The 15,061-nt window shown below is 33.8% G+C and overlaps 1 protein-coding gene across 1 annotated transcript in view; it reads left to right on the top strand.

Annotated features, from left to right (window-relative positions):
• Positions 1-13,069, top strand: part of LOC137402629 (minichromosome maintenance domain-containing protein 2-like) — a 30,171-nt gene extending 17,102 nt beyond the window's left edge. The window contains exons 8-14 of the mRNA XM_068089135.1: positions 4,261-4,337; positions 4,840-5,002; positions 5,525-5,614; positions 8,005-8,114; positions 8,436-8,569; positions 11,908-12,091; positions 12,989-13,069. Of these exons, the coding sequence (XP_067945236.1) occupies positions 4,261-4,337; positions 4,840-5,002; positions 5,525-5,614; positions 8,005-8,114; positions 8,436-8,569; positions 11,908-12,091; positions 12,989-13,069 (839 nt within the window). The remainder of the gene's footprint in view (positions 1-4,260; positions 4,338-4,839; positions 5,003-5,524; positions 5,615-8,004; positions 8,115-8,435; positions 8,570-11,907; positions 12,092-12,988) is intronic.
• The last annotated feature ends 1,992 nt before the right edge of the window (positions 13,070-15,061 follow it).

Here is a 15,061-nt window from a genome sequence, read left to right as displayed (position 1 = left end):
TATAATTAATATTAATTGATTATAAGCAAAGTAATTATATATTATTATAATTACTTCACCTATGTTGAATATTATATAAATAAACTAGATATACTTATAGTAATATAATAATAATATAATAATAATATAATCAAATTTATAGTAATATAATAATTAATTATATTAATGATAATATAGCTAATCAAGCAGCATTTTTCATCTGTTTTACCTACTAGCACCAGTTTTTCTTAGTAACATGATGAATGTTTGCACTGAACTTCTTTTCATCGATGAGATAAACCCTCTCTTGCTTGGACTACAGTTGTAGGACAAGTTAAAGTTACTATGCAAAGACAGTTTAATTCGTTGTGCAGTAAAATGCTTGTAAAATAACAGTAATAATACTTGCAAGAATCTTTATTCTAGAAGTTTGTACTAAATACAGCTTTCAAATACACACAGCAATCACAAATTTGTTTTTATATTATGTTTGGGTACTTGACTTGCATGCTGCTAATTGTTTGCCATTGTGTTCTGGGTATTTGATCTCTAATTTCCATATCATCTTTTCCATTAATTTTCACATATTTCATGGATAAATTACTCACAATACTGTGCGTGTTATATCACATAACATATCCTCAGCATGTTTACTTAGCAGGTCAAACTGCAACTATCAAAATGCTTCTATGATAGACAGTTTTGGAATATTATTAATAATTTATTTCTACATTGTAATGACATGAATGTCATTATTTTATTTTAGTCTGAAAGTGGTAGAGAACTAGTGGCAAGATTGCGTGTTCAAATATCATAGCTCAATGGGTTTTTAAGTTAAATAAATCTATATTGGTTTTGTGAGATTTAACTGTTACCAAAATAATGCATAATTGAAGAATGTCCCAAACTTTGGGAAGTACCATTGCTTTGCATTCTTACATAAGTAATAGCCGTGGTTGTGTTGGGTGTTTCTGATCCACGAGTAAAGTTTTATAACTCAATCATATAGCTACTTTGATAGCTTGTATCAAAAATTTAAAATTATTTTATGTCATAACTTCAACGATAAACAAAAATGTGAAACAAATCATTCATACCTTTTGATAGCTGCACTAACGATGAACAGTTATTTTGAACAATAACATGAAGTTTAAATGTAGCTACAAAGAAAATATACTCTAGAAGGAAACTAAGGTAGTAATATGTAATTCATGTTTTTAACAATTTGTTAAACATTTGTACACGTATTTAATGATTATATAAAGGGTTCTATAAAAACATTGGCATTTAAATTTCTAGGATGATAAAGTTTTTCAATAATTTGAGGAATAAAAAGTCATTATTTTAAATTTATTTTGTGTATTACGGTTTACGAATGCTATATTATTATCTATTATTATTTTTTGATATTTTAACTTACGTTACTTCGAATAAAGGTAAAGTTTCCTGCCCCGAATCATTTTATTGCATTCACAACAATCGTATGTAGCTAAACAGATAAAATAGAATGCAGTTTTAGCTTATGTACAGGCTATTTTTCCAGATAGACGAGATTCCAAATGGAGTTTTGCTTTCATCATGGCATATCTTGTAGGAGGTAAGCAACTATCGCCTTGGGCTGATAGCTACCCAGGATGTAGCTGTTATAATCTGTATTTTGATGTTTAGTTCACAGTCACACTAAGGATACACTCGCTAAAAAAGTTAAACGAGAAGGTGAAGTTTATATAAATACTGTTTTTTAAATTGGAAATTGTGTTAAAACTTTTAATACATCGTTTTGTTTACTTCATTCATACCTGTTGGCATTTTGTAACGCATTCTGGCTGATGACTTAAGTTTAAATATTCAGTTTGGTGACGAAAACTTTATTAGCTGCGTTCATCTTGACAGTTGGGAACAAAGAGAAAGCTTTATATAAAAACTATTAGTATCAATAAGCAACAAGCTTTTAGAAAGCACAATGAGAAAGCGCATTGAGAAAGCAATATTAAAACCATGAAACTGCTATTACTGTAAAAGCTGACACCACATGAATGTTGTTTGCTGTACACCTATAATTGCTACACATTAAACTATCTACTATATAAACGGCAATCATTGTCTGTGTGATTGATTGATTGATTGTCCGCCTTATAGAGCGGTCTTTCCTTTTATCGTCGTACGAATTTCGGTCGTACGAAGCAAACTGAATTAATATGTGTAGTAACGGTAAATAAATTATAGAGCGGTCTTTCTGTTTCCATTCGGTCCATTGCCACATCTCCACTACTTAATAACGTTGGATTTGCCGCTGTTCGTGATAGTGGGTCATGTTCATTTCCTTCAGCAGCCGAGTTACTAATTTTTTTTCCAGCTACGAGTAGGCCTACTGTAACTTACTATTACAGAACTTTCACGAGTACTCTGAGGGTTGCGATACGCTATTGTGAAAGGAAAGAGAGCAGCTGCTATTGACTTACTGTCACCCTGCATCAGCCACGACCAGCTATACGTCGCCTGCTCAAAAGTAGGCCCATGCCGAAAACTGTTTCTTTATACGCCCGACAGAAAAACCAAAAATGTTGTCTATCCGCAAGTGTTGCGTTGAACTAACATTGTGTTATTGTTTTATGTCCTTCATGTTCTGCTATACCACATGCAGCATTTTCTAACATATTTTTCAGTATATATATCTTTTCATGCATTTCTTTTCCTTATTGTATCTCATACAAAGGCTATCATGTCGGCGCTTTGTTCTACTATTGTAAAGTGCTAATGCTGTATCTGCCTTGACATCATACTGTCTGTGCTGTTATACGTATAAATTTTATTGACACAACCTCATTACTGTTTGTATATACCATGTCAAAACACAGGCTATAGACGAAAAACTGGTGAGCTATGATTAGTGTTTTAAGAATGTAGAAGTCTCCATTCAATAAATGCTGGCGATAGCAAAATATTTTGTATAATTTTTTAAAAGATGCAAAACTTTTCAATACTGCCAGTTTGAAGAACTTCAGTTTGCCTAGCAATGTCAATTTCATTATCAGTTCTCTGTACACAAATAGGGCAACTCCGATTTGAGTGGTTTGAGACTGATGCATTGTAGACTAGCTGTAAAACGTATGGCAGATTTACATGGTTCTCCCCTGCATTATTGACCTATATGACTGCATATGTGTATGCGTAGTGTGATCAGGGCAAAAAATTCAGTGAACTGCATATTTGGAGTTGTTTTACAGTATAAAAGACAACTCTCAATAAACCTCTTGCTGTACATGAATCTGTTCCCGTGGACGGGTTATGCAGCTAGCGGTTTGGGGCCGTGGCGTCACTCGGGGATGCGCGGGAGACCTTTTTTGCCCCGAGTGCAGCGAGTCTATCCGGGCGCGGCTTTCCGAATGAGTTGGCGAGGCGATTAATTGCGAAGCGATTGAGTGCTAGGCGATTGGTTGCGAGGTGATTGTTTGCGAGGCGATTGATTGCGAGTGCGAGGCGATTGATTGCGAATGTGAGGCGATTGATTGCGAGTGCGAGGCGATTAATTGCGAAGCGATTGAGTGCAAAGCGATTGATTGCGAAGTGATTGATTGCGAGTGCGAGGCAATTGATCGCGAGTGCGAGGCGATTGATTGCGAGTGCGAGGCGATTAATTGCGAAGCGATTGAGTGCGAAGCGATTGACTGCAAAGCGATTGATTGCGAGGCGATTTATTGCGACGCGATTTATTGCGAGGCGGATGCGGGCCGATTGATTGCGAGGCGATTGATGGCGAGGCGAGTGCAAGAGCGCGATGGTCAACTGCGAAGCGGGTATAGACTGGTCAGCCAAGGCAGGTAGACGGGCCATGGACGGGTATGACGGGCCAGGCCATAGACGGGTATGAACGGATGCATGAATCTAGACACATGAATCTAGAATATTTACTAGATTTTACACGCATCTAGCTGTGAAACACATTGTAGATTTTTATTGTTTTCCCCAATCATTGTTGACATCATAATATGTGTATGCATATTCAGGGCAACAATTTCAGTAGACTGCATATTTGGAGTTGTTTTACAGTATGAAAGCCAACTCTCAATAAACCTTATGCTGCACGTGAATCTGTTACTGTAGGCTGGTAATGCAGCTAGTATTATATAAAGTATTGCAGTTTGATTGTCACCTCTAGTCAATGAGAGCTGATTAAAATCACCAGTAAAATTATTATCGTATTTTCAGGGGAGTGTCCATTTCCAAATTACTGTTGGCCATTGAAGTCACTAGATTTCTGATAATATGAATATATTTTAGAATCCATCACACCTGCTGGTACATTTGTTAAACTCAAGTTAGCTCTGCTGCTCAGTGTTCTAGCACCTTATTCACAGGTTGGTAGTTTATACTTTTACATCTACCTAGTCTTTCAGCATAAATTGGTTGTTTTTGAGAGATTTCTTATTTACCAACAATTACTTGCGTAGCCACTTTAGTGATTAAACATTCTTTTTAGTGATTTTCTGAAAAGTTATTTCAATTCTTTACTTAGTGTTTTGTTGAGCTACTACACACATACGTTTAGTTGATTTACAATTGTGACAGTTATCAAAAGTTTAGGAAATGCAGCATACAGATCCATTAAACTCATATGTTGGGTTGTATGTAACTTTGTGAATCAAGGGCGTTTGAGTTTTTTTTATGATGATAGTCCAAGTCATAAGCTATTGTTCAATAACATTTACCTTTTCTGCTCTAACTGCGATAGGCCTACATATTTCCTGCATAAAAAGGCATTTTAAGTTAATTTGCTAGAAAGAGATTTAAAGGTGAAATGGAATGATGTCTGGTATCACACTTTAATATTTGCATTTATAGTCTTTCTCATTTATGTAGGGACTAAACATACTTTGCACTGGTCAGGACACACTTCTGCTCAATAGACTGCTACATTACTTCTCTTGTCTGATCCCTGGTTCAGTAGTACACTCTTGTCATTCCCTTCTGTTCGGGGAGTCCAGAGAGGACAAACAGAGTGGATCGGAGTATTTTATATCAGGTATGTTCGCTGCTTTCTATATCAGATAAGCTACATATATTTTATATTAGATAAGTTATACATATTTTTCGCCAATTAAGTTATATATATTTTATACTAGATAAGTTATATATATTTTATACTAGATAAGTTATACATATTTTGTGTAAGATATGTATGCCAATAGCTGGTCAGTAAAAAGAAATCACGGACACGGCAGATCAAAGTAGTAAATGCAAAAAAACCACATCATATTATTGAAGGCTGTTCCAAGGCCTTATCAATATTTTGAATATTCAAACCTTTTATTGATCCCTATAAACATAGATGTCTAGTAGATGAATTATTCAGTCACAGAGTTTTGATCTTTGAATCAAACCATTACCAACCATGTACTTTTAAATAGTGATTGTAGTTGCTAATAGTAATACACTAGTAGCAGTACTTGTATTCAACTCTTGTAATGCTGTATTTAAATACAAGGCAATATTATGTTAGGCAAGGGTGACGCAGCTATCAGTAAAATATATTATGTATCTACAGGTGGATCTTGTTTATTGGCTCACAACTCTACGTGTGTCATACCAGATCTTTCCTCCATATCTAAACGTGATGAAAGACATCTTCTTAGAGGTACGTGGATGACAGATCTTATGAACATAAAAGTTACATATGTATATTCTCTTTTGCATACAAGCCACCCTGAACAGATATTGCATGACAAAAGCATATTAAAATGTTTGAAAGCTCAGCTGTGAAAATTTTTAATTCAATTGTTCTGTCTGTTAAAATTAAAAATTGTATTGATATGCAATGAAGTTTTATGTATAACTTTACAAGTAGCTGTAGCACCGCACTTATGATTGCTCGACACCGCAGCAGCATATACTATATGTTATTTTGACGGACTGGCTTCCTTTAGAACAAAATTTCTGAATACTCATGAAATCTGTTCTGTCCAATCTTTATTGACTGAAGTGATTATATAATACTGTTGTTTTTAAATAGATTCTAAAGCAGATCTACAGATTCTCTGCTATCTAAGGTGCAGGAATGTTTATAAATATGTACTAGCAATACTACTTGTTTCACAGAAGGCCATCTATGTTGAATCTTTCTTCATGCATGATAAAACTTCTTCCCACTAAGTGAAAAGTTCTGTCAGCTGATTTTTTATATTTTAGCTTTAGAATACCAGAATGTGTTATTGCCAGTACACGGTAAGCTGGATTCAGTACTAGTGAGTGTACACTGTAGAATATGGGCCTGTCAGATGAGTCCTGGTCTCGAAAAAATCAACAAGCCTAGCTCCAAAAAGATCATCAATTCTGCACTGATGCAGTGAGTTAATATTTTTACCCTTTTACAGTTGACTAAATTCAAGAGTTGCTAAAAAGAGAGCTGCATTCATTGCTTTTTTTACTCACAAGCTATGAAAGATGAAAGCATGAAGTTATTTGAGCTTGAAATGCTCTACTAGCCTCTGGAGTGAATCATTATTAACCAGAACGCTGCCGGCATTTATTAATGCTGGCAGTGTTCAGCAATGCTGACGTTCTGTAACTTAAACAAAAACTGGTTTCAGTTGGACCTATTTGTTTGTGTTGGCTAGATTAAATGTTAATACTAAATCACTGTTTAAGTTATACGAGGTTAGCTGCTGCGCTACTGTTCGGAGTTTAATTTTACTCAATTTTGAATCTGCAACTGCTGGTGAAAAGTTTAAAGATATCTGTCATATTACAAGAAACGATAACTCCTGTAACTATCGATGAATAATTTTGAAATTTCGCGCTTTATTGTTTTGACCATTTTGCATGTTGTAAATTCAATTAAAATTTTAAAGTTTTGTGTAAAAGAGCAGCTCGGTTGTGATTGTAGTACATTCTTTAAAGGAATGTGCTTTATCAGTGAATCTTTTCAACTTTTTTCAAGGTATTCAGTGTTCTTTTGAGCTGAGGCCTAGTAGTACTGAGCTTGGCCAATGAACGACAGGTTTGTCATGATTTCTAAAAAGTCAAATGACAATAAAGGCATCTGGCTCTAAATTACTCATAGATCAAATATAAAATTAAGACTAGTTTTTATGGCAATTTGGATGCAAGTAAAAAGCCATCTAGACAAAAGATAATTCTGGAATTTTTTAATTCTAAATTCTAGGTAAAAATCAGACAATCTAGTAACCTCCAAAATTACCTATGCATTTTTGTAGATTTCTGAATTGCAGTATGGAATTTTTGATTTAAATGGCTGTCAGGCCGCAATGCTGCCAGTGATTTTCCAAAGAGTACTGGAACAGGTTGAATACTTAGGTCAATAGTCATCACATCTATTCATCTCTAAGTAATCAATCACCAGTATCTTGTCCTCCATTCTTTAGCTTTCCTGCTAAATATGTCTTTTGAAGATTTAACGTTTTTTTTTATGAATATTGTGTTTTCACAAGCGATGACCCGATTGAAACAACACAAACTACCACTTACAATGATGGTACATATTAACACTTTTTAATTCATGAATACTGCTAGTACTAGTAGAACTTTGTTCAATCTACTAACCTAAAATTTGTCATCATTGGTTGAAGGCTCGATCATTTCATGAAAAAAAAACTTGAAACGGTAAACCTCTATGCCATAGTATGATCATTCAACATCTTTACACAAAATCAGCTCATCGAACTCGTAGATCAATGTAGTATATACAAGTACAGTACATGGGAAGGCTTGGTGAGTCAGGTTTGACAGCTGTGAATGACATGTAAATAGTTTAGGTTGGTTCGCTGATTTTTTCTTTTGGGATGAGCACCATTCTATGACTACTTCTAATGTAATTGATGTCTTATTAAGTTATGAGGATATAATTTTGCTTATATTATTTTAGAAATGTGTAAGAGGTAGTTTAGTAATGTTATATGAGAATTACAAACAATCTGTGATAGAATGTGACTGTAATTTAAATGTTATAAATATGGCATCTACGCTGGTACCAATGCTTTAGGTTGTTTGATCTAACCATGTGTGCAGATGACCTTTCCTCTGACTATCAAAGAGAGGTGGCTGCTCAGTCTTTGAGGAATGCTTTAGGAAGAGAGGACAACTCTATTGAAAGAATATCTCAATCTGACCTGAAACAAGTATGAAAGTTGGCAAAATGTGCTGTATTTGTTGTCATGCATGGCTTTGTTTAATGTCAAAAGAAAAAAATAAAGATAAACTTAAAATAGTTTGTTAAGATGAATTTCATTGTTATAACAATGCGAAGTCTCCTTCTACATAGTATGCTCCGGGTTCTTTTGTTGTCAATCTTATTTATGTTTGAATAGAGTGCAGCGCTAGATTAAACTGTTCAACAGGTAATTAAATCTGCTCATTTCCTGTTTATTGATCAGCAACTATTTCTGGAATGAGTCTTTCCATTTGATTATAAACCTTGCCAATCACCAGGCATTTGTTAGTTTGTAGAGGTTGCCAAGGCACTGGATATGTCTTTTCCTGAAGAGGTCAAGTCATATTTGTCAAAGTTTTACTTGGCAAGTAGACAAGTGAGAGCGGACATCAATCCAATGCCTACAGCGTCACTGAGAACATTGTGAGTATGTTGGAGACTGACTTTTATGGTATCCTTTGATAGATTTATTGTGATACAGTGAGCTCTAACAAAGTTATTATGATACAGTGAGCTCTAATAGAGTTATTGTGATACAGTGAGCTCTAATAGAGTTATTGTGGTACAGTGAGCTCTACTAGAGTTATTATGATACAGTGAGCTCTAATAGAGTTATTGTGATACAGTGAGCTCTAATAGAGTTATTATGATACAGTGAGCTCTAATAGAGTTATTGAGATACAGTGAGCTCTAATAGAGTTATTATGATGCAGTGAGCTCTAATAGAGTTATTGTGGTACAGTGAGCTCCAATAGAGTTATTGTGATACAGTGAGCTTTAATCGAGTTATTGTGATACAGTGAGCTCTAATAGAGTTATTATGGTACAGTGAGCTCTAATAGAGTTATTATGATACAGTGGGCTCTAATAGAGTTATTATGGTACAGTGAGCTCTAATAGAGTTATTGTGATACAGTGAGCTCTAATAGAGTTATTGTGGTACTGTGAGCTCCAATAGAGTTATTGTGGTACAGTGAGCTCTAATAGAGTTATTGTGGTACACTGAGCTCTAATAGAGTTATTGTGGTACTGTGAGCTCCAATAGAGTTATTGTGGTACAGTGAGCTCTAATAGAGTTATTATGGTACAGTGAGCTCTAATAGAGATATTATGATACAGTGAACTCTAATAGAGTTATTATGATACAGTGAGCTCTAATATAGAGTTATTGTGATACAGTGAGCTCTAATAGAGTTATTATGATACAGTGAGCTCTAATAGAGTTATTGTGATACAGTGAGCTCTAATAGAGGTATTGTGGTACAGTGAGCTCTAATAGAGTTATTATGATACAGTGAGCTCTAATAGAGTTATTATGGTACAGTGAGCTCTAATAGAGATATTATGATACAGTGAACTCTAATAGAGTTATTATGATACAGTGAGCTCTAATATAGAGTTATTGTGGTACAGTGAGCTCCAATAGAGTTATTGTGATACAGTGAGCTCTAATAGAGTTATTATGATACAGTGAGCTCTAATAGAGTTATTATGATACAGTGGGCTCTAATAGAGTTATTATGATACAGTGAGCTCTAATAGAGTTATTATGATACAGTGAGCTCTAATAGAGTTATTATGATACAGTGAGCTCTCATAGAGTTTCTATGATACAGTGAGCTCTCATAGAGTTTCTATGATACAGTGAGCTCTAATAGAGTTATTATGATACAGTGAGCTCTAATAGAGATATTGTGGTACAGTGAGCTTTACTAGAGTTATTATGGTACAGTGAGCTCTAATAGAGTTATTATGATACAGTGAGCTCTAATAGAGTTATTATGATACAGTGAGCTCTAATAGAGTTATTATGATACAGTGAGCTCTAATAGAGTTATTATGGTACAGTGAGCTCTAATAGAGTTATTATGATACAGTGAGCTCTAATAGAGTTATTATGATACAGTGAGCTCTAATAGAGTTATGATACAGTGAGCTCTAATAGAGTTATTATGATACAGTGAGCTCTAATAGAGATATTGTGGTACAGAGAGCTCTAATAGAGTTATTGTGATACAGTGAGCTCTAATAGAGATATTGTGGTACAGCGAGTTCAATCAAGCCCAGGATCTCTTCAAGGTTTAATCAGATAGCAGCAAATGGTTTTTAAGAGGCTGGTTGTCAGAAACCAGATAAAATTTTGAAACCAGGTTTTTAGCGGCCAGGCAGAAGACACACAGCATATGTGAGTAAAATTTGGACATAGTTGGCAAAACATGTGAACATGCATAGCGTTTACTCTTATTAATAGACAAACACACACAATGAATAAATTTGATTTATTGGTACAGATAATGAAATAAAAGTATCCATTGAAAACTCTGTTACATTGGCCAAGTTCATATATATGCAGAACATGAGAGAAAAAAGATTCTTTTCCAAATATGTCTGTTATGTTCAGAGAAAGAACTTGTCGGTCAATTGGCAGACGTGTTCATTAAAGTATCATACGAGCATAATGTGGTATCATATTTGCATACTATAGTATTATATGCGTATACTATAGTTTGATATGTACACACTAAAGTTGCATATAAGCATACTATAGTATCATGTGTGCATACTTTAGATTTATAGGTACATACTATAGTATCATATCTACATACTATAGTATTATATCTACATACTAGAGTATTATATCTACATACTATGTAGACAGTGTAGTAGACAGTGTCATGCTTCTAACATTGCTACAATCTTCTCACTCTTCTTTAAGTTGGTTAAATCATGGCAGATATTTCATTTGAGCCATGTATATGTGATACCTATTGTAATATTTGAAATCCTTCATATACGGTATTACTTCAGATTTTTTATAACTATAACATTTACATGGTTCCAGCTTCCCTTATACTCTTCAGTAGCCAAGCTTTTACACTATTGGTGATTATATTTCGATATGTACATGTATTATATTGTAATATGTACATGTATTATATTGTAATATGTACATGTATTATATTGTAATATGTACATGTATTATATTGTAATATGTACATGTATTATATTGTAATATGTACATGTATTATATTGTAATATGTACATGTATTACATTGTAGTATGTACATGTATTATATTGTAATATGTACATGTATTATATTGTAATATGTACATGTATTATATTGCAATATGTACTTGTATTATATTGTAATATGTACATGTATTATATTGTAATATGTACATGTATTATATTGTAATATGTACATGTATTATATTGTAATATGTACATGTATTATATTGTAATATGTACATGTATTATATTGTAATATGTACATGTATTATATTGTAATATGTACATGTATTATATTGTAATATGTACATGTATTATATTGTAATATGTACATGTATTATATTGTAATATGTACATGTATTATATTGTAATATGTACATGTATTTTGCCAGGTTTAAATATACTGAGATCATGTAAGAATCTTGTGTAATTAAGCTTCAGTTTTTACTTCACCTGAAAGGTGCATGAATAGGAAATATACATATAGCAATATAAACACTTTCAGTAGCAGAATAAACGATAGAAATAAATTGTGCAATTTTAACTTACGTTTGATGTAATTCAAATTTACTTAATTCGTTCAATGTGGAATTTTTTTCACATTTTATTCTTAATTTCTACTGTATTTTGTACTTTTACTTGGATAGCTGCAATTCTTCCAGCAATGTCACTTGTTGAAGCTTATCGAAAACATTTGTGAATAATGTGTCATGTGCCAAAAGGCCCAAGTTTGTTTGAAAATTTGTTGTAGGCTCACTATTGCTGAGTCACACGCTCGCCTCTCTCTTCGATCAGAAGTTCTCCTGGAAGATGCGCTTGCTGCCATATTGTTATATGAAGAATATCTCACTTTCCTCACCAACTTCTCTGTAGTTTCTGTTAACCATGAGCCTCACTGGAAGGCAGCAGTTGTGGAGTACTACCTAACTGAGCAGGTGAGAGCTTGACTGTAAGACTCAACGTAAATAATTAATATTCTATATTTAATTCATTATTTAGATAAAAAACGCTAAACTGTTTTTAAATTTTGTAAGGATAATCATAAACTCAGTCTTGTCTTTTTAATTCGTATTTCACAAAATTTGTGACACAAGTTGTCTAGACACCACGAGTTTCACTGCTGTAGTTTATCATAAGAAGTTGTCTCCTTTTTGAGACTGCATTATGCGAAGCTGAGTGAATCATAGCCCATACGCTTGAGGTTAAAGCTAAGAGAACTTTGCTGTTCAAAACTGCAGGAGATGATTTCATATTGTTATGAAACCTCAAGATAAAATCTATTTGTTTCGTTGCCAAAATATTGAACAAAAAGTTTCTTCACCAGCTCTTTATGAATTACTGAATTACAAAGCTCAGAAATATCAATTCAATAATTCATCGAAAAATTCCACATTCAAACATTACGTGTACCTGTTTACTAAAACATTTTATGTTATTAAAATCATTTCCTTCGACATTAAAGGGAAAGTTTTTACTTATCCTAACAAACGTTCACATATGTATATTTATATACTTGTATATGTATAAAATGTATATGTTTGGTTAGTAAGGCTAATAAAATTAATATTTTTCCTCGGTGATTACTGTGACTTGCTGCTGATCTCACAAGCTTATATCTGCAGTGGATCAGTACTTCTACCTATGCATGAAGTGTTGTTACTGTTTAATTCTGTTGTTATCTTGTATCTTATTATCTTGTAGCTGCTATTAATTCTGATGCATTGCTCTGGAAGCTTCTAATATGGTAATATTTGTCTTATGAAATATGCTTATTATAGCTGATTTGCGTCCCTTATGATAGACTTATAAAGGAAGATGTTGTGTCTTTGTAGAATGATGATGGAATGAGACTTTTCAGAAGAAGCGTAGATGAGTTCTGCAAGCTGCATTGCCCTAGTTCTATCGAAGAATAGACATTTGTTCTATTAAGAGATGGACCCTGGCTCTATTACAGGTTTATTACAGAAGAGTCGTGGCTATGTTGAGCTTTAGGCGCAGCTTATAATTAAGTATAAGCCGATATCTGATTGAGGTCTAATTCCTTCTAGCGACTCTAAACAATTACATAGCAGCTCTATAAATCCAACTGAAGAATGTTCAGCGGTTTTATTTTGCTTTTTTAGTAATGACTATTTATATTACTAGCTGTTCAGCGTTTTTCATTAATCTTGCAACAATTTTTTTTACAATTGCTGGGTTTTAATTGGGTGAAGTGTTACGCTATCAGCAGGTCAGTTGAATTTATTTAAATTCCAGCATTTATTCCAACTGGTGTTATTAGCAGAATATTCATTACAGCAAGGCTGAGATGTTGTCCTTTAATTTGTGTCTGAGTGAGATTGTTTGATAGACACCATACCAAATAGTCATCGGACTTGGTAGAAATCTGTTGTTTTTAATTAATGTAACAAATCTCAAAACATAGACAACATAGTTTTAACTGTTGAAAGGAATTATAGGCAGTGAGTGAAACCTATCTGATATTGAATTTGTTTGCATTTCGCTTATTATAATTTGCTAATGTGGAAACTCCACTATAGCTGGCAAGATTGTTCCAAACTTTTTATCCACTGATCAGCTCAGCAGAGATTTTAACATTTATCAAACTATAAGATGAGTGAGGAATCCGTCAAACTCAGAGCTCAATATGAAAGAGTATTATATGAGATATGAAACTGGCCATCACAAAATGAGGAGAGTTGTGCATATTTATGATTTGTATCTTTTAGCATGAACGGAAAGTATGATTTTTCGTCACTTTGTGGTTGTTATAATGTTCGAGCTCATTGTGTCAAAATTAGTGCTCCGAAAACTAGTAAAACTTTAGCTAAAGTACAAGGAATGTAAAATGTATTAAGTGTATTAAGTATTATTATTAGGAACATCTGCTAACCAATGTTTTGGTATTCAGCATACTCAGGGAAGGATCAAACTCACAGCTTTTGCTATCTGATACTGTTTATGAGTACAGAGCATTGAATACAGGCATCTCATGAAGGTTCCTTCTTTGAGATACACATTTTCTCATCTGATATCATATTTTCTCGTATTTAAAGAAAATCTTTTGCTTGTTTTTGTCAACATAGGTACCATTTGTGTGTTTGTAAAATTTTCAACCGTAAAATGAATTAAAAATACATTATCATATTTTGGTATGCAAAATTAGGCTATTAATAGCTGATTAGTCCATTTTAGTTCATAAATGAACATCAAATAAGAGTGGCTTTAGGTGGAAGGAAACAAAAGAGAATATACATTTAATCCAATAAGTTTTCTTGTTCAGTCAATCGCACCTTTCTCTTCACTCTCCACCCGCCTTTCTACTTTCCACCTTTCTACACGCTTTAAATTCCCAACTTTATCCACCTTTCTATCTTTTTCTCTCCTCACTTGTTATGCTATTCATGAGTATTGAATGGCTGTGCAGTCAAATTTTTTTGGTTCAATCCTTTTGGGAAATAGGATCACTTTAAGCTGCCACCTTTAATCATATTGTAAGTAGAGGCTGTGTGTAAATTTAACATGAAAAACTCATGACTAATTGTGTCTTCTAACAGCTTTGGTCTTCTCACTTGCACTCCAGTGAGAGGCAGAACCTAGATTATCAGGAAAAGACTACTGATCGTATATTGATTGACTCATTGGCTATTTGGTAGGTTTTGTTGTTAGTGCGATGAGATAGTCGCTTAACCTCAGCAATGCTAGAGTACGACTCATAAGGCAGAGTTGTTGGTGTGGTTGCTGACAGCTTGATCAAGCCATTAAATTTTGCTCTAAAACTTCAGAAGAGAACAACTCCCTGGAGATTAAAGAAGTGTTAGATTAGATCAACTTATAACATTGATAAAGAGACTAAAGTGGTTGGAGGAGCTGGTTCATTTGTCTGTTACACATTTCATGCATCC

The sequence above is a fragment of the Watersipora subatra genome, chromosome 8 (assembly GCF_963576615.1).
Source record: "Watersipora subatra chromosome 8, tzWatSuba1.1, whole genome shotgun sequence".
Classification (NCBI taxonomy): Eukaryota; Metazoa; Bryozoa; class Gymnolaemata; order Cheilostomatida; family Watersiporidae; genus Watersipora; species Watersipora subatra.
Note: the sequence above shows the minus strand (reverse complement) of the source record. Positions and strands in the feature narration are given on the sequence as shown.